The sequence below is a fragment of the Talpa occidentalis genome, unplaced genomic scaffold (assembly GCF_014898055.3).
Source record: "Talpa occidentalis isolate TD23 unplaced genomic scaffold, MPIMG_talOcc4v2.1 talOcc4.11, whole genome shotgun sequence".
NCBI classification, from domain to species: domain Eukaryota; kingdom Metazoa; phylum Chordata; class Mammalia; order Eulipotyphla; family Talpidae; genus Talpa; species Talpa occidentalis.
In genome coordinates this window covers 19,726,908-19,753,595 of record NW_023601104.1, presented here as the reverse complement: position 1 = coordinate 19,753,595, position 26,688 = coordinate 19,726,908, and the positions used below count along the sequence as shown (strand labels likewise).

The 26,688-nt window shown below is 46.1% G+C and overlaps 1 protein-coding gene across 1 annotated transcript in view; it reads left to right on the top strand.

Moving 5' to 3' along the window:
* Nucleotides 1–26,688, top strand: part of MYO5C (myosin VC) — a 91,515-nt gene that overhangs the window by 5,138 nt on the left and 59,689 nt on the right. The window contains exons 2-10 of the mRNA XM_037502500.2: nt 5,165–5,275; nt 8,214–8,379; nt 8,927–9,071; nt 11,364–11,520; nt 13,583–13,726; nt 14,481–14,562; nt 15,966–16,073; nt 22,253–22,359; nt 25,901–26,166. Of these exons, the coding sequence (XP_037358397.1) occupies nt 5,165–5,275; nt 8,214–8,379; nt 8,927–9,071; nt 11,364–11,520; nt 13,583–13,726; nt 14,481–14,562; nt 15,966–16,073; nt 22,253–22,359; nt 25,901–26,166 (1,286 nt within the window). The remainder of the gene's footprint in view (nt 1–5,164; nt 5,276–8,213; nt 8,380–8,926; nt 9,072–11,363; nt 11,521–13,582; nt 13,727–14,480; nt 14,563–15,965; nt 16,074–22,252; nt 22,360–25,900; nt 26,167–26,688) is intronic.

Below are 26,688 nucleotides of genomic sequence, written 5' to 3'. Positions count from 1 at the left end.
CTGAAATGCTGGAAAGTTAGCTCTCCCTCCGGTTTCTGTTTGAGGCATTGCCTTTGGGTCGAAGAATGTGTGGAAGGAGGGCGGGATGGAGTGGGTGTGACTTCCGCCCGGCCGGGTAAACCTCGGGGTGTTTGCTTTCCAGGCTGGGTGGCAGCTGCGGGGCTCTGAATGGCCGGCAGCTTTTCGGACAGAGGCACGGGCGGCCAGGTGTGCGCGGTCAGGGACCCGGGAGGCCATTTGTGTCCGCTCTAGAGAGGGGCTGACATTTGGCTCCCTGTGTCCTAACACTGCTTATCACTTAGCAGTACTTGTAGCTGGAACAAACCCAGGGGACAGATCAGCCTGTGCTCTGTCGAGTAGACAGTTGCAGTGGAGAGTTCAGGATCGTCTGCAGGGACAGGCTCACTGAACAACAGCTGAATGTAGGAGTCCAGGCCCTGGCTCTGCTGGGGACTCTGTGGTGTTCGATGGGTTATTGACTTCTCTGAGCTTGAATTTCGGGGTCAGGAGGGGGAAAAAAGACTTGGATGGGCTTAGTGACTTTAGCATTACTTCTACCAGCCCCAGGGTTCCTGGGGAGGCCCTGCTGGACTGCGGCTGAGCCCCCAGCTCTATTTCCATCAGAAAGCCTCCACTTTCCCCTGTTTCGGTGTGGGCTGCGACCCCTTTATCTGAAGTTAGCTTTCTGCAGTTTTGAAAACTGACTAACAACTTGAACAGTCTCCAAGGACTCTTGCTAAAATTCTGTAGTGACCATTTCTTGATAAATTGGGACATTCTGTTAATGATTTCAGCTTTATGAGGTTAGCAGTAACTCTTTACAATAGCCCGTCTGAGGTAGGGCATGGCAGCCCATGGCAACAAGGATGTTGTGTGGAGTGTGGGTGTGTGTCTGAGAGGTGTGTGACTGGTCTGTTTACATGGGTGTGTGTGTCATTGCCTATCAGGTCATTTTCCTCTCTCTGTCAGATCTCACTGGTCAGCCAGCTCTTTCTTGCATCTATTCCCTCTCCTTCTTGGCTCCCCACCCCATGCCACATTTCAGCAAGCCGTGGTTCCTGACTGGCTGTCAAGAATTAAAGCATGGCGAGGATGTGGTGAAAAAGGAACTCTCCTACATTGCTGGTGGGAGTGCAAACTGGTCCAACCACTGTGGAAAGCTGTCTGGAGGTTCCTCAGTCTACTAAAAATGGAGCTACCATACAACCCAGCAATTCCACTACTAGGGATCTACCCAGATACAAAAACATTGATTCAAAAGAGCACCTGTGCCTCTATGTTTATTGCAGCACTATTTACAAGAGGTAAAACCTGGAAACAACCCAAATGCCCAAAAATAGATCACTGGATCAAGAAGATGTGGTACAGGGCCTCCCCGGTGGCGCAGCCTTTGAGCGCTGGGTTGCGAAGCTGCCCGCAGCCTCTGCAGCGCCAGCTCAATCCCCGACTGCTCCCCGGCCACTGGAGGAGGGTCCCACATGGCGCGCAGACCTCTCCTGCCTCCCGCTGCTCCCCTCAGCAGTGTACTTCGGTCCTTCTGCCTGCTCTGCTCCCCGCTCTGGCTCTGGTGAATTCTCTCACCCTCCCGCGCTTCTGACTGTACCCAGTGCTTGTATAAATAAATAAATCTTAAAAAAAAAAAAAAAAAAGAAGATGTGGTACATATACACAATGGAATATTATTCAGCAATCAAAAAAGATAAACTCATGCCATTCGCAGCAAAGTGGAAGGAGCTAGAAGGAATTATGCTCAGTGAAAAAAGCCAGAAGAAAAAAGAAAAATATCAGATGGCTTCACTTAAAGCAGGAATATAGGGGAACCCAATAAGATATCAGTGTAAAAAAATAATAACAGTACAAAACACAACAAAGCAAAAACAGACAATTATAAACCAGAGACATCCTGCAGGGGAGGAGGAGGGAGAGGGATCAGAGGGAGGGAGGGAGGAGCACAGGGGACTGAGGTGATGGTGCACGGGTGCCTTGGGGAAGGAAACTCTATGGGGACTACACCTGAGGGGGTGGGGGGAAGCAAATGTTGTTTAAAAATGAACAAGGACGTAAAAAATAAAAATTAAGAAAAAAAAGAAAAGAAAGCAACTCAGATAACTCAGATATTCATGATTGATACCCAATCAACTGATTTTATTTATTTTTGCTTACGTGAGACAATGTATATTAACTAATAGTTTAATAGGTTTACTCCTCACCTAATCTAGCCCTGGAACCCTGTCCTTTGTTTTGTACATACTCTATTTCCTCCAAGCTCCTATGAGAATGTTAAGCATATAGCACAGTTGAAAGCTTTTCAGTGAGCTCTTTTACCGCCTAGATTTCAGCGTGAACATCTTACCATATTGTGGTATCACATGTGTGTCCCTCTTCCTGTCCTTCTATCCAGCCTGCAACCCATCTCGTTGAAAAAATCTTACAGTACACTGCATACATCAGTACACACCTTCCTAAATGTTTTCACACACTTCCTGTTAACTACAGTTTCATGTTCATTCTTTGTGTAAAATGTCCAGACAGTGAAATGCACACAGTATGTTCTCTGAGGTTTGAGACATGCTTCCCATCTGTGCATGTTGTTTTTGTGATATGTTGATATGTTGGGTTTTTTTTTTTACCCCAGAATGTTATGTTTCGTGTGTTCAAGATCAATGGCATGCCTCCCTACCCCAGAGGCAACTGCGGTCCTGCTCTCCCTACCTGACCTTCGTTCACCTGTTCTAGCACTTCATTTAAAAGACGCATGCAGAGTACACTGCTTGTATAAAACATTTTTGACTAAACATTATGCTTTGGAGATTCATTCATGTTCTTGTTTATATCAGTAGCGGGTTCTTTCGGTAAATAGTATTCTATTGTAGGTGGATACCATTTATTTCTTTTAAAAAAGTCCTTCCCATATGAATAGGCATCTATAGTCTGCTCCGGTTTTTGACCATTACGGATGAAGTTACTATATTTTATTCAAGTCTTGTTGTGGACATATATATTTTTGTATTTGCCTTTTAATTGTATAAAATACATAAAACTATAATTAAGAAAATTAAAATGTAATAATTTTATTGTCCAGAATTTTTTTTATAACTAAATCTGCTAAAGGTGCAGTCTCTGGGCCCAGTGAACTATTTATCTCCTCATGGTTTAAAGACACCGTCAGCCACTGGCCAGATGTTCAACTGACATTTGTCCAGGTCATTCTTTGGCCTTGGTGTTTACCCAGAGACCTGATGCAAATTCATTGTTCATTTGGGAAGATGACAGGCGCTTAGACACCAGGCAACTTTGTCTGCTAAAGACACAAATCTTCCCTATCCAAGAGTTCATGCACTTGACAATTACCTTCAGAAAATCTATTTGTTTTGGTGAGGACAATACCAAAGAACTGATATATTTTTTTGACCTGTGAGTGTAAGCAGGTAGGAAGGAGACACCCCTGCATGCCTTGTGCATGGGCTGGGACTCATCTCAGCTGTGTCCCTGGACAGAGTGGAAGGCTTGGCACCATTTTATCCAGGAAGCAAGGGTTAGAAGCTGGATGGCCTCTCAGGTTCATCCGGGCCTGGGAATCTGGACTATTGTGCCATGGGACTTGGGCAGTTTTCTAGTGATGCTTAACATCTCCAGTGTGTTTCCCAGTTCATGATCTCCTTGGCCCATTACCCATTGGGGTGTCCTGTGCAGGGTGCCCTGTTGAAAGAAACCACTAACATATGAGCAGAGAGATGCAGATGTACACATGTGCACACATGACTCAGAGATGGACTTAGTAGGAAGACCGTGATGATAAGAGCAGACGCCTTGCCTTCTAGGTAACCCAGCCCTGGGCCAGACACACACACAGTGGACATTAGCAAGTGTTTTAGAGTGAGGAGTGACTGAGGAACTGAGGGACAGAGTGAGTGAACAGATGGTCACAGGAGAGTGCGAGGTGTGGGGTTGGACTGGAAGAGGGAGAGTAGTCAGTGCATATAGCACACAACAGACCTGGAGGAAAGAGAGGAGGGAATCAGGGGGCCCTGTGATGACAGCTGCAATATAAGCACATGGCAGTCACCTTTTCTTTATTTTGAGTAGCTTTTACATCCTAGTGGTGATTTCTGCGGAGTGAGACTCTTTGCTGCCCAGTGTGTGAGTCTGAATGTTAGACATGGCGTTATTCTGCTTGGGCTACCATAACAGTATCCCAAAGACTGGGTGCTTAAGCAACAGATATTTATTTCCTAATAGTCCTGGAGACTGGGAAGTGCAAGGTTAAGGTGTTGGCTGGGTTGGCAGCTGGTGAGAGCTTCTCCCCTTGGGTGCAGGTAGCTGCCTTCTCCTTGAGTGCACGTGTGGCCTCTCTCCTGTCCGTGCAGTTGGAGGAAAAGTGCACATGTGAGCTCTCCAGTGTCTCTTAAGGGTGCTAATCTTATCAGATCGGGGCCTTATAGCTTCATAAAGTACCTCTTAAATGTCCTCTCTCCAGACACATCCCCATGGGGAGAGGACTTCAACAAATGAATCTTGTGACAACACAATTAAGTACATAGTCACATGGTTCTGCCTAAGGATATGCACATCAGCACTGGGCCAGGTGCACCAACTACCTGTTGGAAATTGAGCTTGGCAGTGACATCTGGACTTCTCTATTCCCATTGTGAGCCTCCTTGGCTGCTGACGAGCGTGGTCAGACTGTGATAACGCTGCTGTAATGATTCCTCCATAGCATTTTGCAAAGTACTCTCAAGTACACAGCAAACCTGTGAAAGAGGTATTGTGTCCATGATATGGATGAGAAAAATGAGACGTAAGAAGTTAAATGCCCGTTCCAGAACCCCATAGTGCATCAGTGGTGAACCAAATATCTCTGCTCCGATTCTTAGAGATAGTACTCAGTTCTGCCCACTAAGGGACCCATGAATTACCTTTTCAGCCCCAGGCATCGTTTTCAAGGTGTATATAGGAGGGCTTGGGGATTCCATCACCTATAAGATAAAGCAGATTGGCATCGTGGAGACACTAAAGATGACCTCAGAAGCAAAAATGAAGTGCAAGTATGCCTAATAAAGGAACTGACCTACTAGAAAAGAAGGCTTCCCGAGTCTGCTCATCTAATGATCAGTGTTTCTGTCTTTAAAATGCTAAATTAAGCCTGTCTTCTGCTATTGGTCAGTACAACAGGGTTTGGATTCCGGATCCTGAGGAAGTGTGGAAATCTGCTGAAATAGCCAAGGACTACAAAGTTGGTGACAAAGTCCTGCGGCTCCTGATGGAGGATGGAACGGTGAGGTCCTTGCTGGCTGTAGTCACTGTGATGCATAAAGGGGTAACTGGGGGTAGGGCGGGAACATAGTCCCTGTGGGGGGATCCCCAGAGGGAGCACCTGGGGGGCACCCAGAATGGCCAGCAGGTGCTGGGGGTCCAGTGAAGTGTTTGTATCACCCACATACACACTTGCCACACCTCCCCCCCACACTGCCCAATAAAGAAGGCTTAGTGTGTCCACTGTTAACTGGGCCTCTCTCTGTGACAAGGGTCCGGGTTGGCACACAGGTCCGGCGTGTGCAGCACTGCTTTTCTGGGCATGCAGCATTGTTGGGAGAACACTGAATCACGATGTGCCATTTGGGTTTCATGGAGGGAACTTGGAGGGAAGTGGTTTGAGCCCCAAACATAAACTGATGGAGAAAAGCATCAAGATGGGAAGAGGAATGGAAAGTGGGGAGGGAGAGGAGATGTGACAGAAGAATGGAGAGAAAGTACAGTCTAAGGATGGATAGAACCGTGTAAGCCTTGGGCCCTCCAGGCAGGGATGCGACAGGGTGATTAGGGAGGTGACAAGGAGGCTTGAAATAAGAAGATAGGAGCTCCCGGCATGGTTGTATGGCACTTCTGTCAGTGTCGATGTGTGAGCGCCGTGGGGGAGGTGGCCAGCTTTGCTCTGGGGTGGACTGGGCAGGTGAGGAGCTCCTCCTGAAGGCTGCGTGTGTCTTGATTACAAGCCTTCTCAGATTTTGCCCTAGCATTCATCATGAGTCGTCATTACCCCTGGAGCCATGATAGGATCACAGGGGCCCAGAGCTTGTGTGACCTCACATCTTGAGACTGCGGAGCTGGACAGAGGATTTGTGATCCATCTGGCTGCCAGAGGTGGTCTGGGGATTATCTTACAAATATTAATATGCTGGAATTTCCAGGGCATGTAAATGATCTTTGTGGATAAAGGACTCAGTATTTCCAATCAGACTGCCCTGAATTCAGGTCCTGCCTGGTCATTGCTAAGTCTGACAGTGACCCTCTTCACTACCTCATGCCGCGGTTTGCTGAAGAGCAAAGGAGATAACCCAGCACATGTGTGCAGAGGCAGCAGGGACAGCGAGGGAGGCTACTCTTTCTGTTGAACCCCTCCTTCGGATCAGTGACTCCGTGCACATTTGTAGACTACCTCCCGTGCACAGTCAAGATTCTGGTTAGTGATGGGATGGATTTGTCTGGAGAGAAAACGCCCCAGACAGCGGCTGCAGTGGCTGTTGGCCACTTCCCTAGCATCAGCAGGACTTCAGGTGGCAACCTTCCTGGCCCTGAACGGCTGCCCAGAGCGGGAGGGGAGAGGCAGGTAAGGTGGCAGGTAGCCAGGCTGCTCTTTAACTTAATGCTTTGTCTATACCGTGAAGGACAAAGCCTATTTTGTCTTGGAAAATATCAACCTTGCCTCCCCTGCCAACCTAATGTTCACATTTTCTTTTCTCTCCCCTGCCCCCTCTGTCTCTCTCTTGTTGCACACACCAGCTAAACTGGAAAAGGAGGTTGTTGATCTTAGAAGAGAAAAACTCAGAGAAAGTAAATATTATGCATAAGCAGCATTTTTCTTGATTTTTAGTCTCAAAATAAAAAATAAAAATGTGTAGATTAAGAATACTGTTTCGGGGATATACGTGGTATAGGAGCTCTAGGGCCATGGAAAAAGAAAAAGAAAAAAAGAAAGCTGTGCCCGGGGTAGGTCCACAAATATGAATGCCTTCATGACAGTGGAACGAGCAGCTGCCGTGGGGCTCCCATCCAGTCGTCCTGGACTGCCCGGAGATGCTCTCTCTACACAGAATTGACCAATCGACCAACCCACAACACCTCTCTTGGTGATGACGGGGGTGCTTCGACACAGGCTTCAGAGCCAGCCAGACCCACATTGACTGTGACCCCGACAAGGAGCTTAAGCTCCCTGAAGTTCCCTTCTGGGCTGTTGATTAGGGCAGTCATGCCCTCCTTGGAAGGCAGTTTTGAGGAAACAGCCAGTGCTGACTGCCTGCATGGGGTCTGGACAGTGGGCATTTGTTAAGGGGCGGTGGGGCTGCCTGGCAGAGCCTGCTCAGAGCCATACCTCGAGGGGAAAGCAGACTTGAAGGTGGAAGGGAAAGCTTGCTGGGTGACCTGCAGCCATTCCAGTCACTTCCTCACAGCTGCGAAATTGGGCAGAAAGAAGTCAGAATGGGGGTAATAAGCCCCCTTGATGGCTTTGAGATTTGGAAGACCCCATCGCCTGTGGCAATAGACCACACGGCCATTCTGCTCAGAAGAGGAGAGGCGAGCTTCTGAGCGCAGGCCTGAGGTGATGGGAACAGGCAGCCCCGAAAGGGGAGCCAGGAGGTCGCAGACAGGAGTCACTGCTCTGGGGCCTCCCCAGGAGAGACCACCACCCACAGGGGCTCCCTCGGATACTTCACATGTCAGACCCCAATACAGACTTGGCCCCCTTTGCAGGGAGCCTTAGTTCATTTTGTCACTTAGCAATAGAATCCCGTTTTCTATAAAACGTTGATGACTTGGATGCAAAACCAACATCTAAACCACCAAGTGGAGCCCCTGTGGTCGGGTTGGGATTGGGGTGCCCAAACCTGGACACGTGACTTCCCTGTAACCCCCTCATTGGGACCTCTGTAGTTCCGAGGATTCCTGATCCGGTCCAGTTCATATTCTCACAGGTGAGAGAAGAGATCCAAAGGGATAAGCCACTTTCCCCGCGGCACACAGCCCGGCCCAGGTATCCTGGCTCTCACTTCCCATTGCTCCAACAGTTAGGCTTGAAGACTCTTCTGGTTACTATATCTAAATTTTTCAGAGTTAGTGATCACCCCACTGAGGTTGTGCATACGACAGGGGGCAGTAGTTTAACAGAAACAGCAAAAATCTTCTACCTTCCCAACCTAATTTCATCTTGTCCACAGGAGCTGGATTATCCCATCGATCCAGAGGCACTGCCCCCTCTTCGGAACCCGGACATCCTTGTGGGCGAGAATGACCTCACAGCCCTCAGCTACCTCCATGAGCCTGCTGTGCTGCACAATCTCAGAATCCGCTTTGCAGAATCCAAGCTCATTTACACCTACAGCGGTAAGGAGAGTGAGTGCAGGCAGGCAGGAGCCACGCTGGAAGCTGGCGCTTGCTGTCCAGGGCATCCTGCGCCCATCGCGTATTGTTTATATCAGAAGTACTCTCTCACACCTAGACAGTTGCTCGAGTCTCTGTCAAACAGGTATAGACATTTGATCTTCTAGAATTTGCCATGAAAAGAAGTATGTAGGAGGGAAGTTCTTCACCAGGAACTAAGGTTGGACTGCCGAGAAAAATGCATGTGGATAAAGCTTGTATTTGACTTTCTCCTCGGATGTGAGAAAGTTATTACTTATCTGGGATTACAATATTATCACTGCATTTGCACTGAGAATTGCAAATGCCTGTCATTTTAAGGCATTCCCATCTGTCATCTCATGTAGCCCTCACAGTAGCCTGGGAATGTTGGCAGCCTTAGCGAAGCTGAGAGTCAGAGGATTAGATCACCTGCCCAAAGCAAAAAGAGGCAGAGCTGGGGGTTCTCAGAAGAACCTGGAGAATGGGGGACAGTAAGAATCCCATGCCTGGGTCTAACCTCTCTCCTCAGGAATCATTTTGGTGGCCATGAATCCTTACAAGCAGCTGCCGATCTACGGGGACGCCATCATCCACGCTTACAGTGGGCAGAACATGGGGGACATGGACCCGCACATGTTTGCTGTGGCGGAGGAGGCCTACAAGCAGATGGCCAGGTGACTTCTCTGCTCTCCAACCCTCCTGCGTTTGCTGGGCCCTCACAGTGCAGGGGAGGCAGCTGGCTTGGTCTGGTTAGAAGAGACTGTTCAACTGGAGGGCTGTGTTACAGAGCAGACTTCCTGTACCGAGTGGCAGAATTTTGCACCGTGTCACCAACTATCTAAACTGAGTTTCTTGACTTTTGTTTCTTCCACATAGTCAAGTCAGTCCTACAAGTCTGGGAGTAGCAGGTGCTTCTCTTCCAGTGTCTTTAATTATTGGAATGTTGATTTGTTCTCTGGTGTGAGATACTAAGTTTTGTTTTGTTTTGTTTTTAACCCATCCAAGGTTGCAGAAACTAATGATAGATGAGCATAGTTTTTAGCAGAAGGAGATTGGGGAATTGTCTTAATATTTCCACTTGCTCTTTTGTATGGTCTTCTAGAGTTTCTGTTGGGATAGAAATATTTATTCAAAGGCTCCTGTGGACCCACAATGCACACGTTGCCATATATCATCTCAGGTGCCGTCAGAATAACTGTGATAAAAATGCCTGGGCTGAACTGAGATTCGAGAGTCAAGCATCCAAGGTCACCCAGCAAGTAAAAGGCAGAGCTGGGATGTGTGCTTAGATTTTCTGACTGCATGTATAATTTCTTTTTCTCATAAGTATTCTCTTTTGAATTTTATGTCCTCACTGTAAAGTAGGAAGAATAAAAACATCATCTTATCTTCACAGATCCTTTTATAAGTTGCAAAAAAATGTTCACAGATAGTGGCCTTCTTTGAGTCTTGCCACAGCCCTGTGAGGTCAATTGAGCCCCCACATTACCCTCATTTCACAGATGGAAGCCTGAAGCATGGGACCTGGGCCTGCCAGGTTTTTACTGTGTAACTCCAGGCCTCGCATCTGGTCTCCCTCAGCTGTGTTCCCATCGACAAGCTAGACATGCAGCACCCATTTCAAGTTCCACTCCTGATAATCAGGCAACGATTGTGGTGGCTTCCAGAAGGTAGAAGTGTGTGGTTCTCGCCTGCAGAGAAGTCTGGTGGCCTTCCACGGTTAGCACGACATCTCTCCCAAGTCATCCAAGAACTGGTGCATCCCAGCCTCCCATCCCTAGGGTGCGACCCTCATCCTTGTGGCCAAGCTAGTACTTAGCCATCTTTTCCACATTCTAGGAGACAGTGTCCTAGGAGAAAGAGACTTCCCAAAAGTCCCACTCGGAGTCTGGGCCCAGTACCTCTATCGCTAAAGCCCCTCGGGTTCACAGGGAGGCTGCATGCTCTGTGCCCTGGGCCATGTCCCTTACCTCTCTGAGTCTATTTGCTCTTCAGTGAAATGGACACATAGGCCTTGAATTTGTGGGGACTTAAATGAGACTCCTGTATTCACAGAGTGCCCAGGTATAAACAGTGCTAGATACCTAGAACAGCATTGTAATGAGGTTCTAGCATCATAATCTTAGGACATGACAAGTTTAATGCAATTTTTTAAACATCTCTAAATTGTGTAACAGAGCATGTTGATTCACAGAGCACATACATCCCATGCATCCTTTGAATAATTGCTCTCCAAATAATGTCTTTAGAATATTTAAATGGGGATATGCAGAAAGGAGTTGACATAGGCTGAGGCTGCTGCCCTCAGCGGCCTGCCTACATGGTTGGCCAGCAGCTGGCCTCTGAGAACTTGGGTCTCGGAAAGGTTCCCACCATTTCCTGATTGATCAGAGTGGGTCATTGTTCCTGAACTTTAACTGTATGTGCAAACAATGTGAGTCACACTGAGCACCTGCTTTCCATCTGGGCATCTGGAATTTTGGCATGCATGAGCAGAGGATGCCTATGTGCAGGCCCAAGGGCACTGGGTCTGCAGTGAGCTTCCCTGGCAGACAGGATTTCCCGTGCGCTGGCACCATCCTGTGCTGTGTGTCCTGTGTGACTCCACCGGGAGTGGGATTGTGCAAGTTTACTTCTGGCTTCCTCTGGACTTGGCCCCATGTGCCTTGCCTTTGCTGATCTTTTCTGTGCCCTTTGGTGTAATGAATCTTTGCCATGACTGTGTTGAGTCTTGTCCAGAACCGTCCTGGGGGCCCTCAATGCAGAGGATATAAGGAAACAAAATTCCATGTTCAAACTGATCACACAGGCAAAAGACGAGAAGGAAATTCACTGGAAAGTTAACATTTGCCTTAGAGAAACATTTCCCCTCTTCTGTCTTATCTGCATTTTTCTTACTGAGTATATTTTGCCTTCGTCATAGGAAGAAATGAACATTTAAAAAATCCTTTCATTTGTTTGCCTAGAAACAATAAAAACCAGTCCATAATCGTAAGTGGGGAGTCGGGTGCTGGAAAGACAGTGTCCGCCCGTTACGCCATGAGGTACTTTGCCACCGTCAGCAAGTCGAGCAGTAACGCGCACGTGGAGGACAAGGTTCTGGCGTCCAACCCCATCACTGAGGTTTGTCCCTGCGGGGGGTGGGAGCAGGGACCAAGGCAGCGGCAAGTGATGATCAAGAGGTGTGCTGGTTTGTGTGATATTGTGATGGATGAAACAGATATGTCTGATCAAAATACGTCTGTTGTGTGTTTGGTCTCTGACCACAGCTCTGGGCTCACAGCTGCCAAAACCCTTGGAATTTCCTCAGTGTGGAGAGAGGTCAAGTTCTCTTTTGTTATGGGAGTGAGGGCACTCTTGGAAGCCCTAACTACCGAGGCTGGTCGCCTGATTAGAGAGCTGGAACGTCCAGTCCTGCTCCCAGACTTTTATAAACTAATTGTTAAATAGTCGCGATTTTTCCTTTTAGCAAGTTCATTGTTAAGCTCTGAGGTGGTAACATTTATATCTTACAAATTGATAAGCGCCACAGATCAAGGCTCTTCCTTCCCCCCTCACAGAGCTGATTCATCACACCCCACTGACTGGTCAGCGGTGTCGGCAGCGGCAGCCACGACAGCAGCAGGGGGCCAGGGGCAGCCCTCAAGGAAGAAGGGACATCTGTCTGGAGGATTCAGGGCAGGGCCCAGGGAACACTTCTGCCTGTCTTGCAAAATGGAAAGAGGGTTAATTTGGATACATTTGGAAACCAGGGAAATAATTAAGAACACAATAACTCCTCTCTTTCTCTTCTCAAATCCAAGCCCTCACTGATTTAGGGATATAGATTTACCCGGTTCCAGGTATATGTTGCCACGTAATACCCACCACCAAAGCAACCATGATCCTCCACCCTGGTCCATTGGGCCCCCTCATCAATGGGTATTTTGTTTAAGCAACTGTATCACTGGGAACTAATAGAAAAGAGTAAAACCTGTCCCTTAGTCTTAAGACTCTTCTATTATAAGCATAAAATAAGCTAAATAGAAACATAAATCCAAGATAGCAATAAAAAATGTATTAAGAGGCACTGTTTAGTTAAATGGCCAGTGTTTATAATTCTGTGCAATTATTCATTTGGGGTCTATCTTGTCCACCATATTGTAAGCTCCACAGAGGCAGGCTTGTATCTATTTGCTTCACCTGTGCCTGCTGATCATGTGGTCCCATAGCTGCTGCTCAGTATATACATGCTGACAGAAAGCATGATGATCTGGGCAGGAAATGCAGTGTGTGTGCATGAGAAGGACTCTTCTAGATGAAGGGCACTCAAAGCAGGAGGGAGTAGGCAGGGGCATGGAATTCAAGAGGAGATGTGAAAGCAAAGCTCATGTTCAGGGTGGGAGGGATGGGAGAGGGCAGTTTTTTGGTTGAGTGCAAAGTTTGAGTGGGGGAAAGTAAGACGCATAGATGGGAGTAAAGGTTGGGTTCAGGATGTGGACTTTTTTTTTTTTTAAAGATTTATTTATTTATGCATACAAGAGCTGAGGTACAGGCCAGAGATGCGGGAGTAGGAGGGTGAGAGGATTCACCAGAGTGGGAAACAGAACAGACAGACTGACAAAATACACTGCTGAGGGGAGCAGCGGGCGAGGCAGGAGAGGTCTGCTTCGCCATGTGGGTTGCTCCCTGGCAGGCCAGGGATTGAATTTGTGCTGCAGAGGCTGTGGATTGCTTCACAGTGTGGTGCTTAACCCCTTGCACCACCAGGGAGGCCCCAGGATGTGGACTTGCAATTGAACGTCTATAATACTTGGGGTGTGGGTAAGTTGAGGCACTTTATACGACCTCATTTAATTCTTCCAGTTCTGTAAGGTGCATGTTACTCTCATAGGTAGAGAAATGGAGACTTGAGTAGATGAAGTAATTTTTCTGTCATCACATAGTTAAAAATGCACCTAAGGCCATGAAAGAGCAAAACCTGTGCTCTTGCTGGTCCAGCTCATGTCTCGAGCAAGACTAGGAGAACTTTGAGTAACAGGCCCTGTTCTCTGTGAGCCTCAGGCTGCTCTGTCCGCCCTGTCCTCCCTCTGCTAATCAGGCCTTTCCCCAACATATGGGACTGTATTCACGAACACTGACACAGTAACAATGGGTGCAAAGATCTTTTTAATGCTGGGGTTTCAAAGAGTGCTGTGTTTTATAGGCTGTTGGGAATGCCAAGACCACCCGTAATGACAACAGTAGTCGGTTTGGGAAATACACGGAAATCAGTTTTGATGACAGAAATCAAATTATAGGAGCCAACATGAGAACTTACCTGCTGGAGAAATCCAGAGTTGTCTTTCAAGTAAGGATAAAATATTTTAAATTTCCTTTCCCTCAATATTTTAAACATTCTTTACATTTACATCCTCATTAGGTAGCCTATCTTGTTCTGTGGTTTGAATAAGAGAGTTTTCTGCATTTCATTTGCAATTTGGATTATTTTGTTTGTTTCTAAAAAATAAAATATTTCATGTTTGTTATCAGTGGATTTGTATGAGAAAAATGTTATGACTTTAAATTTGAGGCACTTAGAGAATGCTTGCAGGTTAAAAAAATGAAAGAAAGGTAACAAAAGCAATAACAGGCTAAGCTGTTAAACTTGCTACCAGGAAGGGAATGAGATTAGAGCTAATGATGGGGGAGTTCAAGAGAAAGACTTTCTATCAGTAAAATGGAAAAAATTCTCATAGCTTCAGCCTAGGGGGAGAGTCACATTAAAGCTTACATTTTCTAAAAAATTTCAAGAAGCATAAATTATGTTATTCCTATTTTGTAGAATGTTTTCATTTAATCACATTTTTCTCTGGGATCAATATTTGGAAGTGATCCTTGGCCTCCGGTTGTCCTTCTGGGAGACAAAGTTCTGCTCAGGAGCTGGGCAGAGGGAACAGCGTAGCTCTCCTGGCATAACTAATGACAACAGAGAATACACATAAAAATCTTGGTTCCACGGCAGCAGAATTGTCAATCCAGATCAGTCTTTCAATCTGTTAAGAACCTGACATTTTCACTTGTGAAGGGTTGGTTTAACTTCAGGACTTTTCTTTATTTTACAGTCAGAAAATGAACGAAATTACCACATTTTCTATCAACTTTGTGCATCTGCACAGCAGTCGGAATTTAAACATCTTAAACTAGGTACGTGATGGATGGAACAGTCCCTCCCGTGTAGGGGTTTAAACTGTAGGTGAAGGTCTTGCGATATTATGTCATTTTTCAAAGAAGTATTCTGTTCAGGAGACATAAGATGCTCAGGTTTGGAGCTAGATTGATGCGTGTAACTAAGGAGACAGACTGAGGGGCGGGGTGGGTCCAGGGAGAGGGGAGGCATCAGCCCCAGCTATGAGCTTCTCAAAGCTCATTGTGTGATTGTGGTCATCCAGCCGGACTCCCCTGAGTCAGGCCTCCTGGCTACCTGGATGTACTGCTGTGAACACCAAGCTTTGCTTTTTATCTGAACCTCCTTGGATAGTTATTTTTCTGGCTCATATGACGTAGTTCCCTGTCTCCTGTGACATAGTTGAACTTTCTTGTTGCCTCAAGGTCATTATTATTTTAGCCATAACTAATTATACTTCAGGAATGGTCTTTGGTGCACATGACCAGGCACCTGTGGCCCTGTACCTCTCCCTACTCCGTCTTTCCAACAGTGCTGGTAGATGGAATGGTCAGAGGTAACTTCTAATGCGTTGGAGTTGAAAGCACATTCCCTTATCTTGGATAAATTACTTGCACTCATGGAATCTAAGTTTCTTCCAGTTCACATGATAATAATATCCATGCCTTGTCTACCAAACAGAATGTAAATAGTAAATGGGAGAACATTCTGCAGGGTCACCTACTAATTGAATATATGTACACATGGTCAACACCTTGATTGTGGTGATTTTTTAAGGTTATAGCATGTGTCAAAACTCAAATTGTACATTTTATTTTATTGTTTTAAGTTTATTTCATCTAATTGGTTTTTTTTAAGATTTATTTTTTATTTATACAATAGCTGGGGTACAGGCCAGAGGCGCCGGAAGGTGAGAGGATTCACCAGAGACTGAGTGGGGAGCAGAACAGGCATACTGATGAAATACACTGCTGAGGGGAGCAGCGGGCAAGAGAGGAGAGGTCTGCCGTGCCATGTGGGAATCTCCCTGGCTGGCTGGGAAATGAACGCACACTGCAGAGGCTGCGGACAGCTTCAGAGTGCTGTGCTCAACCTGCTGTGCCACCAGGGAGGCCCTAAACTGTACATTTTAAATGTATACAGTTCACTATATATTCAGTGAACCTCAGTGGAAACCGTATAAAATTGTTAGTCCTGTGAACAAAGACCATAAACTTTAGAGTCAGGTCTGTATTTAAATTCTTCCAGACAGCTGTAGGATCTTTAACAAGTCATGTGACTGTGGTGTCTGCATCATAGAATCTAAGGACTAAATCGAAGAAAAGTGTAAAGTGCTTAATATAACACAGTAAGTGTGAACTTCCTTTCTGCTTATCTGTCTAAATTTATGTGTCACAGACATAACACAGACTTTTGGTTTCAGGGAGTGCAGAAGAGTTTAATTACACGAGAATGGGGGGCAACACGGTCATTGAGGGTGTGGATGACAAAGCTGACATGATAGAGACTCAGAAGACCTTCACGCTGTTGGGTAAGTGAAAATATCCCTTCTAAGGTGTGGCCATTTTCTCTTGTTGGGGGAAAAAAAGGGCAGAAATGCCCACCGTGTGTGCATTCTGAAGACTCCTAATAAATTTTTCCTTCAGGATGGACCATTCAGAACATACTTGGATGCCAAGTGGTTGAGACTGTTCTTTTTTCTTAAAACATCAAGAAATAAGTTCCTTTGCCCTCAGGCTCAACAGTCACTGTGAGAAACAGGACTGTAAGTCCTGTAGGTGCTCTCCAGGTCATTGGGGCTGACTGCAGAGAGGACTGGTAGAGCAGAGGCCCAGATCAGTTCAGAAATGTATTATTGAGGAGTTTGCTCTGTGTCAGGCACATCCTAAGCACTTTATTAAACTCATTTAAGCTTTAAAACCACCTTGTGAGGTAGCCACAGCATTTCCCCTTTTTACAATAGGGAAATGAAGGTACAGAGGCAGCAACTGCTTTTCCCAGGTTGCAAGGCTAGTATAAGGCAGAAGTGGAATTTGCACTCAGGTTCTTAGAACATCTCCTTTTTTATGGAAAACCAAATCTTCTGTTGCTAGGATGCTGACACAAGTGAGCTAGGTCCTCTCCCCAGTGTTTCTCCACCTTAACTTTCCCCCATGTGGAGCTGATGTTTAGAAAGATGATCTAACAAATAGCATTTGTAAAAAATCATCACTATCCCATTTTGTATTAGTCTAGATATGTAATGTCCATAAGGCCTCTGCTCAGTGTGGGACCACAGGACATTTTTACAGCTTACAGAAAAGATTCATCTTAGACCTAGTTGTTTTCATTGTTGTGGCCTGGTTGACTATATTTGAATGCAAAAAATTTGTATCAGAGTAATAGACAAGATGAGCACAATTGGGGATGGGTCCTAAACACGATTACTATCCAATTCTGCCTCTGCTTCAAGGAGAAGGGCAATTTAAATATCTTATAGTAATGAGATAAACACTTTTGGCATGGATTAACATTTTCTTAATTATAGTAATAAATTCAATCTGTGGGTGTGTAAGGTATACTGTTCAGAAGGAATATGCTATGTGGGAAGGGATAGGCAGTCTCATTCTGGCAAGGCCCTTAGGGGCTTCAGTTCACCTGCCCTGTCTTTCCTTCCACCTCTACTCTTGCGGAAACTTCCTTATCCACCAGATTTGCTGACAGCTGGTAAGAAAATGTATGTGAAAGCCCCTGGCACGGACTGTGCACATAGCAGGTGCTTACTAAATATTGCTACCTGCCTTCTCTCTCTCTCTCTCTGTATGTATTTCCTGTTGTCCAAGCCCTAACTACTCTTTGATCAAAGCCACCTCCTCCTCTATGAAATCTTTCCTAATTGTTAGGATCAGCAGCAACAATTTTTTTCCACTCTGCCACACAAACTAAATGATTTTCATAAATGTCCACACACCAACAGTGCCTGGGCTAGGATGAGGCAAAAGAAGTATCTAGGACACAAAATTGACAGAGGTACTCAGGTGCTCACTCTCAGTCTTGTGCAAGTGTGGGTACCTTGTGCAAGTGCTTCCCTCACCCCGGGCCCAGCTCTGCTCTCTAGGCCTAAATGATTTGGACAATGCCTCCCAAGTTTCATGGGGAAAAGGAAGTCATGAAAGTCCCATGACTTTTAAGGATTTTAACTGTCCATTGTGCTGTGTGAACAGCCAAGATACAGAATATCTAAATATCTACCGATGAATGGATAAGAAAGTGATGATACGCATATACATGTATGTGAATATGTATATACATATACACACAATGAAATACTAGTCAGCCCTAAAAAAGAACAAAATCTTGTCATTTACAACAAAATGGATGAAATGGGAAGGGATTATACTAAGTGGAAAGTCAAGAAAAGAAAGACAAGCATGCTGTGATTTATATGTAGAATATAAACAAAATGAATGAACAAACAAAACGAAGTAAAGCAAACTTTCAGATACAGAGAACATATTAGTGATGACTAAGGGGAAGAGGGCTAAGATGTAGGTAAAATGAACATGATGTGCATATGCAGTGTCAAATTATAGAGCTGTATACCTGAAATTTTCATAACATTATATGCCAATATTACGTCAATAAAAAATGTATTTTTAAAAAGCCTACAAATACACCATGTATAACATAATATGCATTGTGAATAATAGGGAACTGAGTATGGAGTTTATGGGAATTGTCTATATGATGTTTGTAATTTTTCTGTAAATCTAAAACTATTCTAAGATAAAAATTATATTAAAAATTTTGAACAAGGGAACTACCTCAGTAAGTTACATCATGGCTGGCAGAATTCCCAGACTAGGTAGGCATCTGCTTGCTTTCCCCCATGGCTGTTATCTAAAGACGTCGGTCCAGTGACCCCCATGTATACATTGGGCAATAATGAAAATATTTAGTTGTTCCAATTATCTGTTGCTGTCCTCCAAATCTTAGCGGCTTAAAAGGACTACTTATTATTAGCTCAGTGATTCTGGGTTGACCTCGCTCAGCCGAGCACTTGGCTCTTGGGGATTGTCACATGGTGGTGGCAGGGCCGGACCCACTGAAGTTTCTTCTCTTGCCTGGATGGGGTTGGTTGGAAGCGCTGGAGCTGGTTGGGGTGAACAACTCCATTTCCCTTCACGTGTGCATCCTCACAGCATGCTGCTCTCGGGGTGGATGGACTGTGAATGCTGTGGCTCGCTGCCTCCAGCACTGGTCCCAATAGACTCAGGTAGACTCTGCAGTTCTTTTTGTGAGGCAGCTCAGAAGTAATGCAGCACCGCTGCTGCTCTGTGCTAATGGGCAGAAGCAAATAAGAGGGACAGCTCAGGCTCGACTCTGGGGGTGGGGAGGGGGTTGTTATTACACAGAGCACAGACACTGGTGCATGGGGCCATCTTTTGAAAGTAACTGCATAGTCACTGTTAGGGAAGTTGTGGGGATTCAGAGATTAACATCTAAAATGGTTTATAAACTGTGGCATGCTCTATCAGTTGATGAGTACACATTTAGTGAAAGCATAACCTCACTGCATGAGTCATTAAAAAAATGTCCTAGACCTGACATCAGCAGAATCCAACCTGTTTTTGCAAATAAAAGTTTATTGGAATACAGATGCATTCATCTGTATATGTGTTGCCCACAGCTATTTACACACACCATGGTGCAGCTGAGGAATGGTTACACAGATCACAGGACACAGAGCTCTTTCCCTCGGCCAAACATCCCATGATTAATTGATGAGTTCCTTAGAGTTTGTCCTAGAGTTCACGAAGCAGTCTTAGCCTTACCCCAGTGTCTATTCTCGACTCCTCTAGTCTAAACATGGAAGTCTTCTGATGCCCCCAGGCCTGACCAAAGAGAATTTTAAGGGCTCCTCAGAAGTTTACTGACTATTGTGGAGTGGCTTCATGCATGGAGTGAGGTGACCTCACTGTAACTTTGAGATTGCCATCCTCCGTGACCCTCACAATCAGTGGTCTAATGCTATTTGTTGACTTCATGGTCTCCAAACCTGCACGCCCCAACACACCAACCACCAGCCACAGGTGACCATTTACATTTCACTTGAATTAAAGGTTTAAAATTCAGTTCTTCAGATGCACTCAGCGTGTTTCAAGTGCACGTAACCACGTGTAGCTAACAGCTGTCCTAGCGTGCAGTGCGGAGAAACTTCACCATCGCAGAGTTCTCTCCAACAGCGAGTCCCAGGACTATGAATACCTTGTTTATACTGCTTATCCCACCGCCTGTGTTTTTGTGTGTGTGTCTCTGTGTTAGCTTTTTTAGGTGGAGTTCTCCTCCAAGCCAGATTGCCTAATTTGAATGTTATGCATTAACACTTCACCTTTTTAAAAAATTTAATGGCTATGTAAGTACTTGCTTGATCTGCCTATTGTGCTTTGTTATGGAGACAGCGTGGAGAAACAGGCAAGGTTAGCAAGGTGGTGAAGTTCAATTGCAAGTCCTGCACAGCCCCAGGCTGAAAGCCAGGGGACTTCCACGTTTAGACACACTGGGGTCAGCTCCTTGGGTCTTCTCACAGAGGCCACTGGCATTAAACTGCTTAGATGCCACCCACACGATGTGACCTAGGGCCAGAAGTTCCCTTGCCTTTCTATGCCTGTTTCCCATTTCGTAAACTGGGAACAATACTAGGACTACCTTCATGTAATTGTTGCAACACGCGATGAGACAATATATGAAAATGACTGGGCATGGCGCCTGATGCAGAGGTCCACTCGATTTCCCTGCTGGTTCTGAGGTTTCTTAGCCAGCCACAAGTTACTCCCAAAGAAGCATAAGAGGATGCACTTTGATGAGATGCTCCTTGTTCTTCTGCTGACTCCCCCATTTTATTAATCCTTTTATCCTTCTCAGACCATCTAGAGCTCACAGAAAGAATACCCTGGAAACAGACAGATCACTCCAGGACCCCAGGCTCAAAGAACTTGCCCGCTGTGTTTCCCTTTGAAATCTAAATGAGGCCAGAGGTGCTTTTGAGTTCCCTTGTCTCGCTGTGGATAATTACTTCATGGAGATCTTCAGTTCTTTCTTTCACATCATTGCTTTGGAGTTGTTGTTCTACTTTTGCCAATTCTGGAACGCGTGGAGTAGTCATGTGATTCAGTTATGGAACACAGAGTGGGTGTGCCAGAATGAAGATTCCCAGATGTATTTTTAGTTGCTTTTCCTCATCACTCACCTGTCATTTATCAGGTGGAGGTTATTTCTGTTAGAGGCACCTGTTCATCAACTGGAGAGGTTAGCTGCAAACGGAAAGGCAACTAATGCCTAGATGCAGAGGGAGCTGGAGTCTTTCATCTACTTTTTGTTGAAATCTTTTGCAACTTTGATTTTTGTCTAATCTTTGAAGTACAGAAGAATCTCTAGGTTTTGAAATTGTTAAAAACATAACTTGCTGCCATTGAAATACTGCAGGCTTCCGCAAGTGAGAAGCGGTGGGTATCCACAGCAGCTCTGACTTGGCATTTAGGGCCTGCTGCTTAGAAAGAGATGGGACACCTCAAGGGTCTATTCAGTTTCCATCTGGTGCAGACCAGGGAGCATGGATGCCCCACCTGCCAAGTCTATCTCTGAGCTCCTTCCTTAACTTTCTGCCATGTCATTAACAGCTACTGGTATGTTCCCTCCATCACGCCACCCCGTGCAGGGACCTGACCCTAGCAAAGCCCTGCTCACAGCTGGCAGGCTCTCTGGTGTGATTTACACAGGTTGGACACAGTCCTTCTTACAGCTCATTTGGTTTATTTTTGGCTCCAGAAAATGTGCTAAAGCTCTTATAATGACTGAAAATACCACATTCATTTATATTCTGCCTGTATCAGTCAGGATCCCAAAAGGAAGCACAGGGCACACTCAAGCTAAGAGAAAAAGAGAAGGTTTATTTATGAAGGGGCCAACGACAAAGATGTGGATGGGTCAAGGGGAGCTATGAGGAGCAGCAGGGACCTGGGGGCCACAGCTGAGTGGTTGGTTCCTCTTTCCTCAGGCATAGGGCTGCCTCAAGGAGGGTTGGGGAGAATCAGTCACCAATACAGCCAGCTTGAAGCAACACTGCAGGGAAAGAGACCAAGGATAACCAACACAACCCCTTCTATGCTGCTCTCTGACCTCCTCCAGGTTTCCCATTGGTCAAACCCAACCAGAGGTAGGAGGCCATGAGAGCTCATCACCTTAGTTCTTACAGGTCAGGCTCCTGGGCAGAGAGCGGGGTCAGAGCTGAAGGGGCAAGTGGAATCCATCCAGCCAAAAGCAAAACAAACAAGCAAAAACCACCCACCAATCCCCAAAACAAGAAACAACAAACATATTAAAACATGTTAAAAATAATCACATAGAATTACAGAGAGCTGATTCTCCTAGCAACTTGACATGAAGTGGTTATTCAGATGCTAATTTTTGCGTTGAACTTCCTGGCAACCTTGGCAAAAGGGAAAAAACCTCATGGGTTGTAGAGATCACATTATGTGTTGACACAAGTCAAACTGAAAAAAAAAAAATAGTGAAGCAAATTCTCCCTGAAGTCCACTCTACACCTCCTGTCCCAGCTCTTGGTGCTGATGGCACTAGAGTATCTTGTCAGAACTCAGGGGTATATCTTATGAGGGATTACGCAAGAGAAGAAATGCATTATTCTTCATTTGGGAACATTTCTGTTTCCAGGTTTCAAGAAGGATTTCCAGATGGATATTTTCCAGATCCTGGCAGCCATCCTACATCTGGGCAACGTGCAGATCACGGCAGTGGGCAATGAAAGGTCCTCAATTAGTGTAAGATGCATATTTGTGTGTGTGGTTTTTTTTTGACGATTTATTTATACAAGAACCGGGGTACAGGCCAGATGCACGGGAGGGTGAGAGGATTCACCAGAGACAGCGGGGAGCAGAACAGGCAGACTGATGAAAAACACTGCTGAGGGGAGCAGCGGTTGAGACAGGAGAGAGGTCTGCCATGTGGGACCCTCGCTGGCGGGCCGGGATCAAACCGGCGCTGCAGAGGCTGCGGACAGCTTCGCTTGACTGCCTGTGCCACCAGGGGAGGCCAGATGCATATTTTTTTTTTCAGATGCATATTTGTTTCCCCCTTCCTTGTCTGGAGGATTGTGGGATCGCCTTATTGTAGCCTGCCTTTGCATTTTAGCATCAGGCATGGTTGGGCTACTGGGGAGACCAGTTTAACAGGAACAAGGAAGCAAATGTTTCCATTGGTGCCCTCAAAGAGTAAAGTTTCTTACCCTTACAATAGTAGAGGAGGGGGAATGTATTCTCCATGTGGTTTTCTTTTATTCAGTTTGTATGTATTGAGCACCTACTGTGTGCCAGGGGCTGTGATAGACTCTGGGGAAACAGCAGTGAACAAAACAAAAGAAGTTCTTCATCAGGCTATGACCGAGGGAAGAGAAGAGGTGGGAAGGAGACAATAGACACATGTAGGCTCTGGCACCTGGTCATGGCTACTACAAAGGAAAGTAAGGCAAATTGGGGAGTGGACAGAGGCTGTGCCTTTTGTATAGGGCAGGCAGAGACAGCTTTTCTGATACGTGACAGTGGGAAGAGACCCGAAGGAGATGAGGACGTGAATCATGCCTCTATCTAGGGAGAACATTTTAAGTAGAGGGAGCCGCAGGAGGTGTTGCTTGAGAAAAGGCAAGAAAGTTGGTGCGTTCAGAGATGAGTGAGTGAGAGGAGGCGGTAGATGAGGACAGAACATTTGTGGGTATGGGTGGGGGGAGGTATCTTAGGCCTTAAGGGCCCTGGCCAGTTTTAAGCAGAAAGGATAAGCCCTTACCTCCTGACACCTGCTCAAATCAAACACTGTTGGTTCTGATTTCTTATCTGAAAATACATTCCCATGTAAATTCTGTGGTAAATGATCACAGGATAAGTTTCCGTGTGTCTTTTCTGTAACAAATATATGAGTAGTGACTCTGGTAGGGGTATGTGTTTGGTTATTCTCATCAATATCCCCATAAAGAAGAAAATAACACATAGTAAAAAATGTTTCTATGAGATGCAAAATCTACTACCCTGAGCATTTGTGTTACCATGTCAGTCTTAGCGAGCTCAGATCACCATAACAAAATACCACAGACCGGGTGTCTTCATAATTTTATCTTCTCATAGTCCTAGAGACTGAGAAGCTGAGGTCAAGGTACCAATGTGGCTGGTTCTTGGTGAGGACCCTCTTCCTGGCTGGCCACCTTCTTGCTATGTAGTAATGGCCAAGAATGTGATCTCTGGTCTCTTCCTATTCTTATGGGGACACTGATCCCATCAGGGGGGCCCCATCCTGACCACCATGACCTCTCCTGACCTAGTTATTTCCTAAAGGCCCCACCTCCAGATACCATCACACAGAGGTGAGGACTTCAGCATATGAATTTTGGGGGGAAACAGTCACTAACAATGTTGATTTTCATGTCCCCCAAACAATTGATGGGAACAGGTGATAGTTTTGTACAACCCATGGTTTCTGGGCTCTCTAGTAGCTGCTGTTTAGGGAGAGAGAGCAGCTAGCAGAGTGGAGCCTGGGCTTTGGCTCAGTGTCTTTGTCCTGTTGCCCTTGACCGGGAAGGGATTCTCCTTCCCCTCCTCACACTCACACAGCGAACACCTCTCCCATCGCTGCAGTGTCCAGCCCTCACTGAGGCAGTCTATTCAGAGAAGAGGTGGTAGCAGGCCTAGGGTAGGAGTAAAGTGGGCAGCGTCCCTTCTGCTTCCTTGTTCTTTTACCTCAGAGAAGCTGCATGTCTGCACTTCTCTGCCTCAGGCTTCCATAGACTGATAATGAGATTTCTACTTGACAAATGCCCTTGCACTGAACTCTTCCTCATGAAGTTTGTTATGAAAGCTGTATTTGGGAGGAGAAATTAAAATTGATGGATTTTTAATCCTTTGTCTTTCAATATTTGGGGACAGATTGTACAAATGGGATGTAGAATGTTTGTAGGGAGTTACCAGGCTATAACTATAGGTCCTAGCTTTGGAATATATACACCATTTGTTTGCATCAGGAACTTGAAATACTGGGCCAGTCTGGGTAAAGGCATCTTAGTTGTTAAAGATTGTTGCTGCCCCTTTGCATTGCCCTCTCTAGCAGCACCAGCAAGCTGAATGTCTTTGACTCTGAAGGTTTAGTTTCTTTTTATTTATTTATGCATACAAGAACCAGGGTACAGGCCAGAGGTGTGAGGGGTGAGAGGATTAACCAGAGACAGAGTGGGGAGCAGAACAGGTGGATCTACTGAAATACACTGCAGAGGGGAGCAGCAGATGAAGCAGAAGAGGTCTGCTGAGCCATGTGGGTTAACTCCCTGGCTGGGGATCGAACTCATGCTGCAGTGGCTACCAAGATAGCTTGATAGTGCTGAGACTTTAACCCCTGCACCACCAGGGAGGACTGAAGATTTAGGGTTTTTTTCAGAAGGAAGGAAACCAAGGGTTCTGCCAATACCCCCAACAAGAGCATCAGGCAAGCTTCCTCTTACTGAGATGTTGGTAAGAATGAGTGTGGTTGGAGAGTAAGGAGGTGGCAGAAGTTTTTACACTGTTGCCACCACCATTCTGATGCTTTTCACATGCAATCCCCTGGTTTTCCCGAGTGGCTGGGAGGGTGCTGCTGAGTACCTGCCTCTGAAGTGCCCTGCCCTGCCAGAGGGTAACGAGGCTGCTAGGTCATGTGGGGTCACATCTCTCTGCCAAGTGACAAGAATCTCCACATGCGAGACAAATGGGAGAAGACATCTTCTCTGCTGGTCAGTGGGGCAGCTCTCATGCCCAGCCCTGGGGGAAAAGCAAGATGCACTTTGTGTGTTCAGGAAAGTCCTCTACCACAGCCCTGTGTCAGGGAGAAGCTTAGTCAAGGGACTTTCACCAGTTCTTTGTGACAGTGAGACCAAGGTATCTCAGGGCAGGACCACCCGGACAGCCCTGACCATGCAGGAAGGACAGGGTGAGTGCACCTTGGACAGGTAGCCTGAATATGCAGGAAAGGAAGGAGAGAGGCCTAGCGTGGTATGGCTGGGAGGATTGCTTCTGTGCCTTAATCACAACTGATATTCTCAGCCAGCTTGAAACTCCTGGTGGGCTACAGCCACCTGGCATCACCGCCAGTGTCCTGCCAGGGGCCAGGTGCAGGCTCAGGGCCACGGTGGCACCCCCTGCTTTACTCCCAGGTCTGACTCTGTCCTGTGGGTCGTGGTCGTTCTCATGCCCATTCACCCTCATGTCTCACGAGGCCCCAGTGCCGGGTGGGCTGCTGCTGGTATAGATGGCTGGGCAGCCCTGACAGAGCCTGTGCTTGTTTTTGAAGGAGGATGACAACCACCTGCAGGTGTTCTGTGAGCTCCTGGGCCTAGAGAGACACAAAGTGGCCCAGTGGTTGTGCAATCGCAAAATTGTCACAGCCTCGGAGACAGTGGTGAAGCCCATGACCAGGCCCCAGGCTGTCAATGCCAGGGATGCCCTGGCTAAGAAGATCTATGCTCACCTGTTCGACTTCATCGTGGAGAGAATTAACCAAGCCTTGCAGTTTTCAGGCAAGCAGCACACTTTTATTGGTGTTTTGGACATTTATGGGTAAGAGTCTCCTCGTGAGTCTGTCTTTCCTTATTTAAATGTTGAATGCCTTTAATTTTTTTTATCACTTTGCTCTGGTTTCTCTTTTATGTCTCATATGATTAGGTGTGGAGATTAAGTGCAGTCTCCTGGGCTACCGTGTCTTTCATTTAGAGCATATTACATGATACTAAATTAATAATGGCCAGCACCAGGGGCTCTCGACGTGGCACACGCTGCGCCAAGGGCTTTCTGTGCCCCTTCTCACTGACTCCTCGAATACAGCCTCCATTCGGATGTAATTTTAACATAAATAATTATATACATAAATTTTATATGTAAATTACATATATATCTTATATAATATGTCATATATATATATAAATCCTCAAATAAAAGTATCCCCATTTTAGAGCTGAAACAACCATGGCTCGGACTCAGTATAACTTGTTCCTGGTGGCTCTTGGTGAAGACCCCGGGACTGTGAGGCTCACACACACCCATTTCCCTACAGCAGCGCCCCCATTGCGGAGCCCCAACATA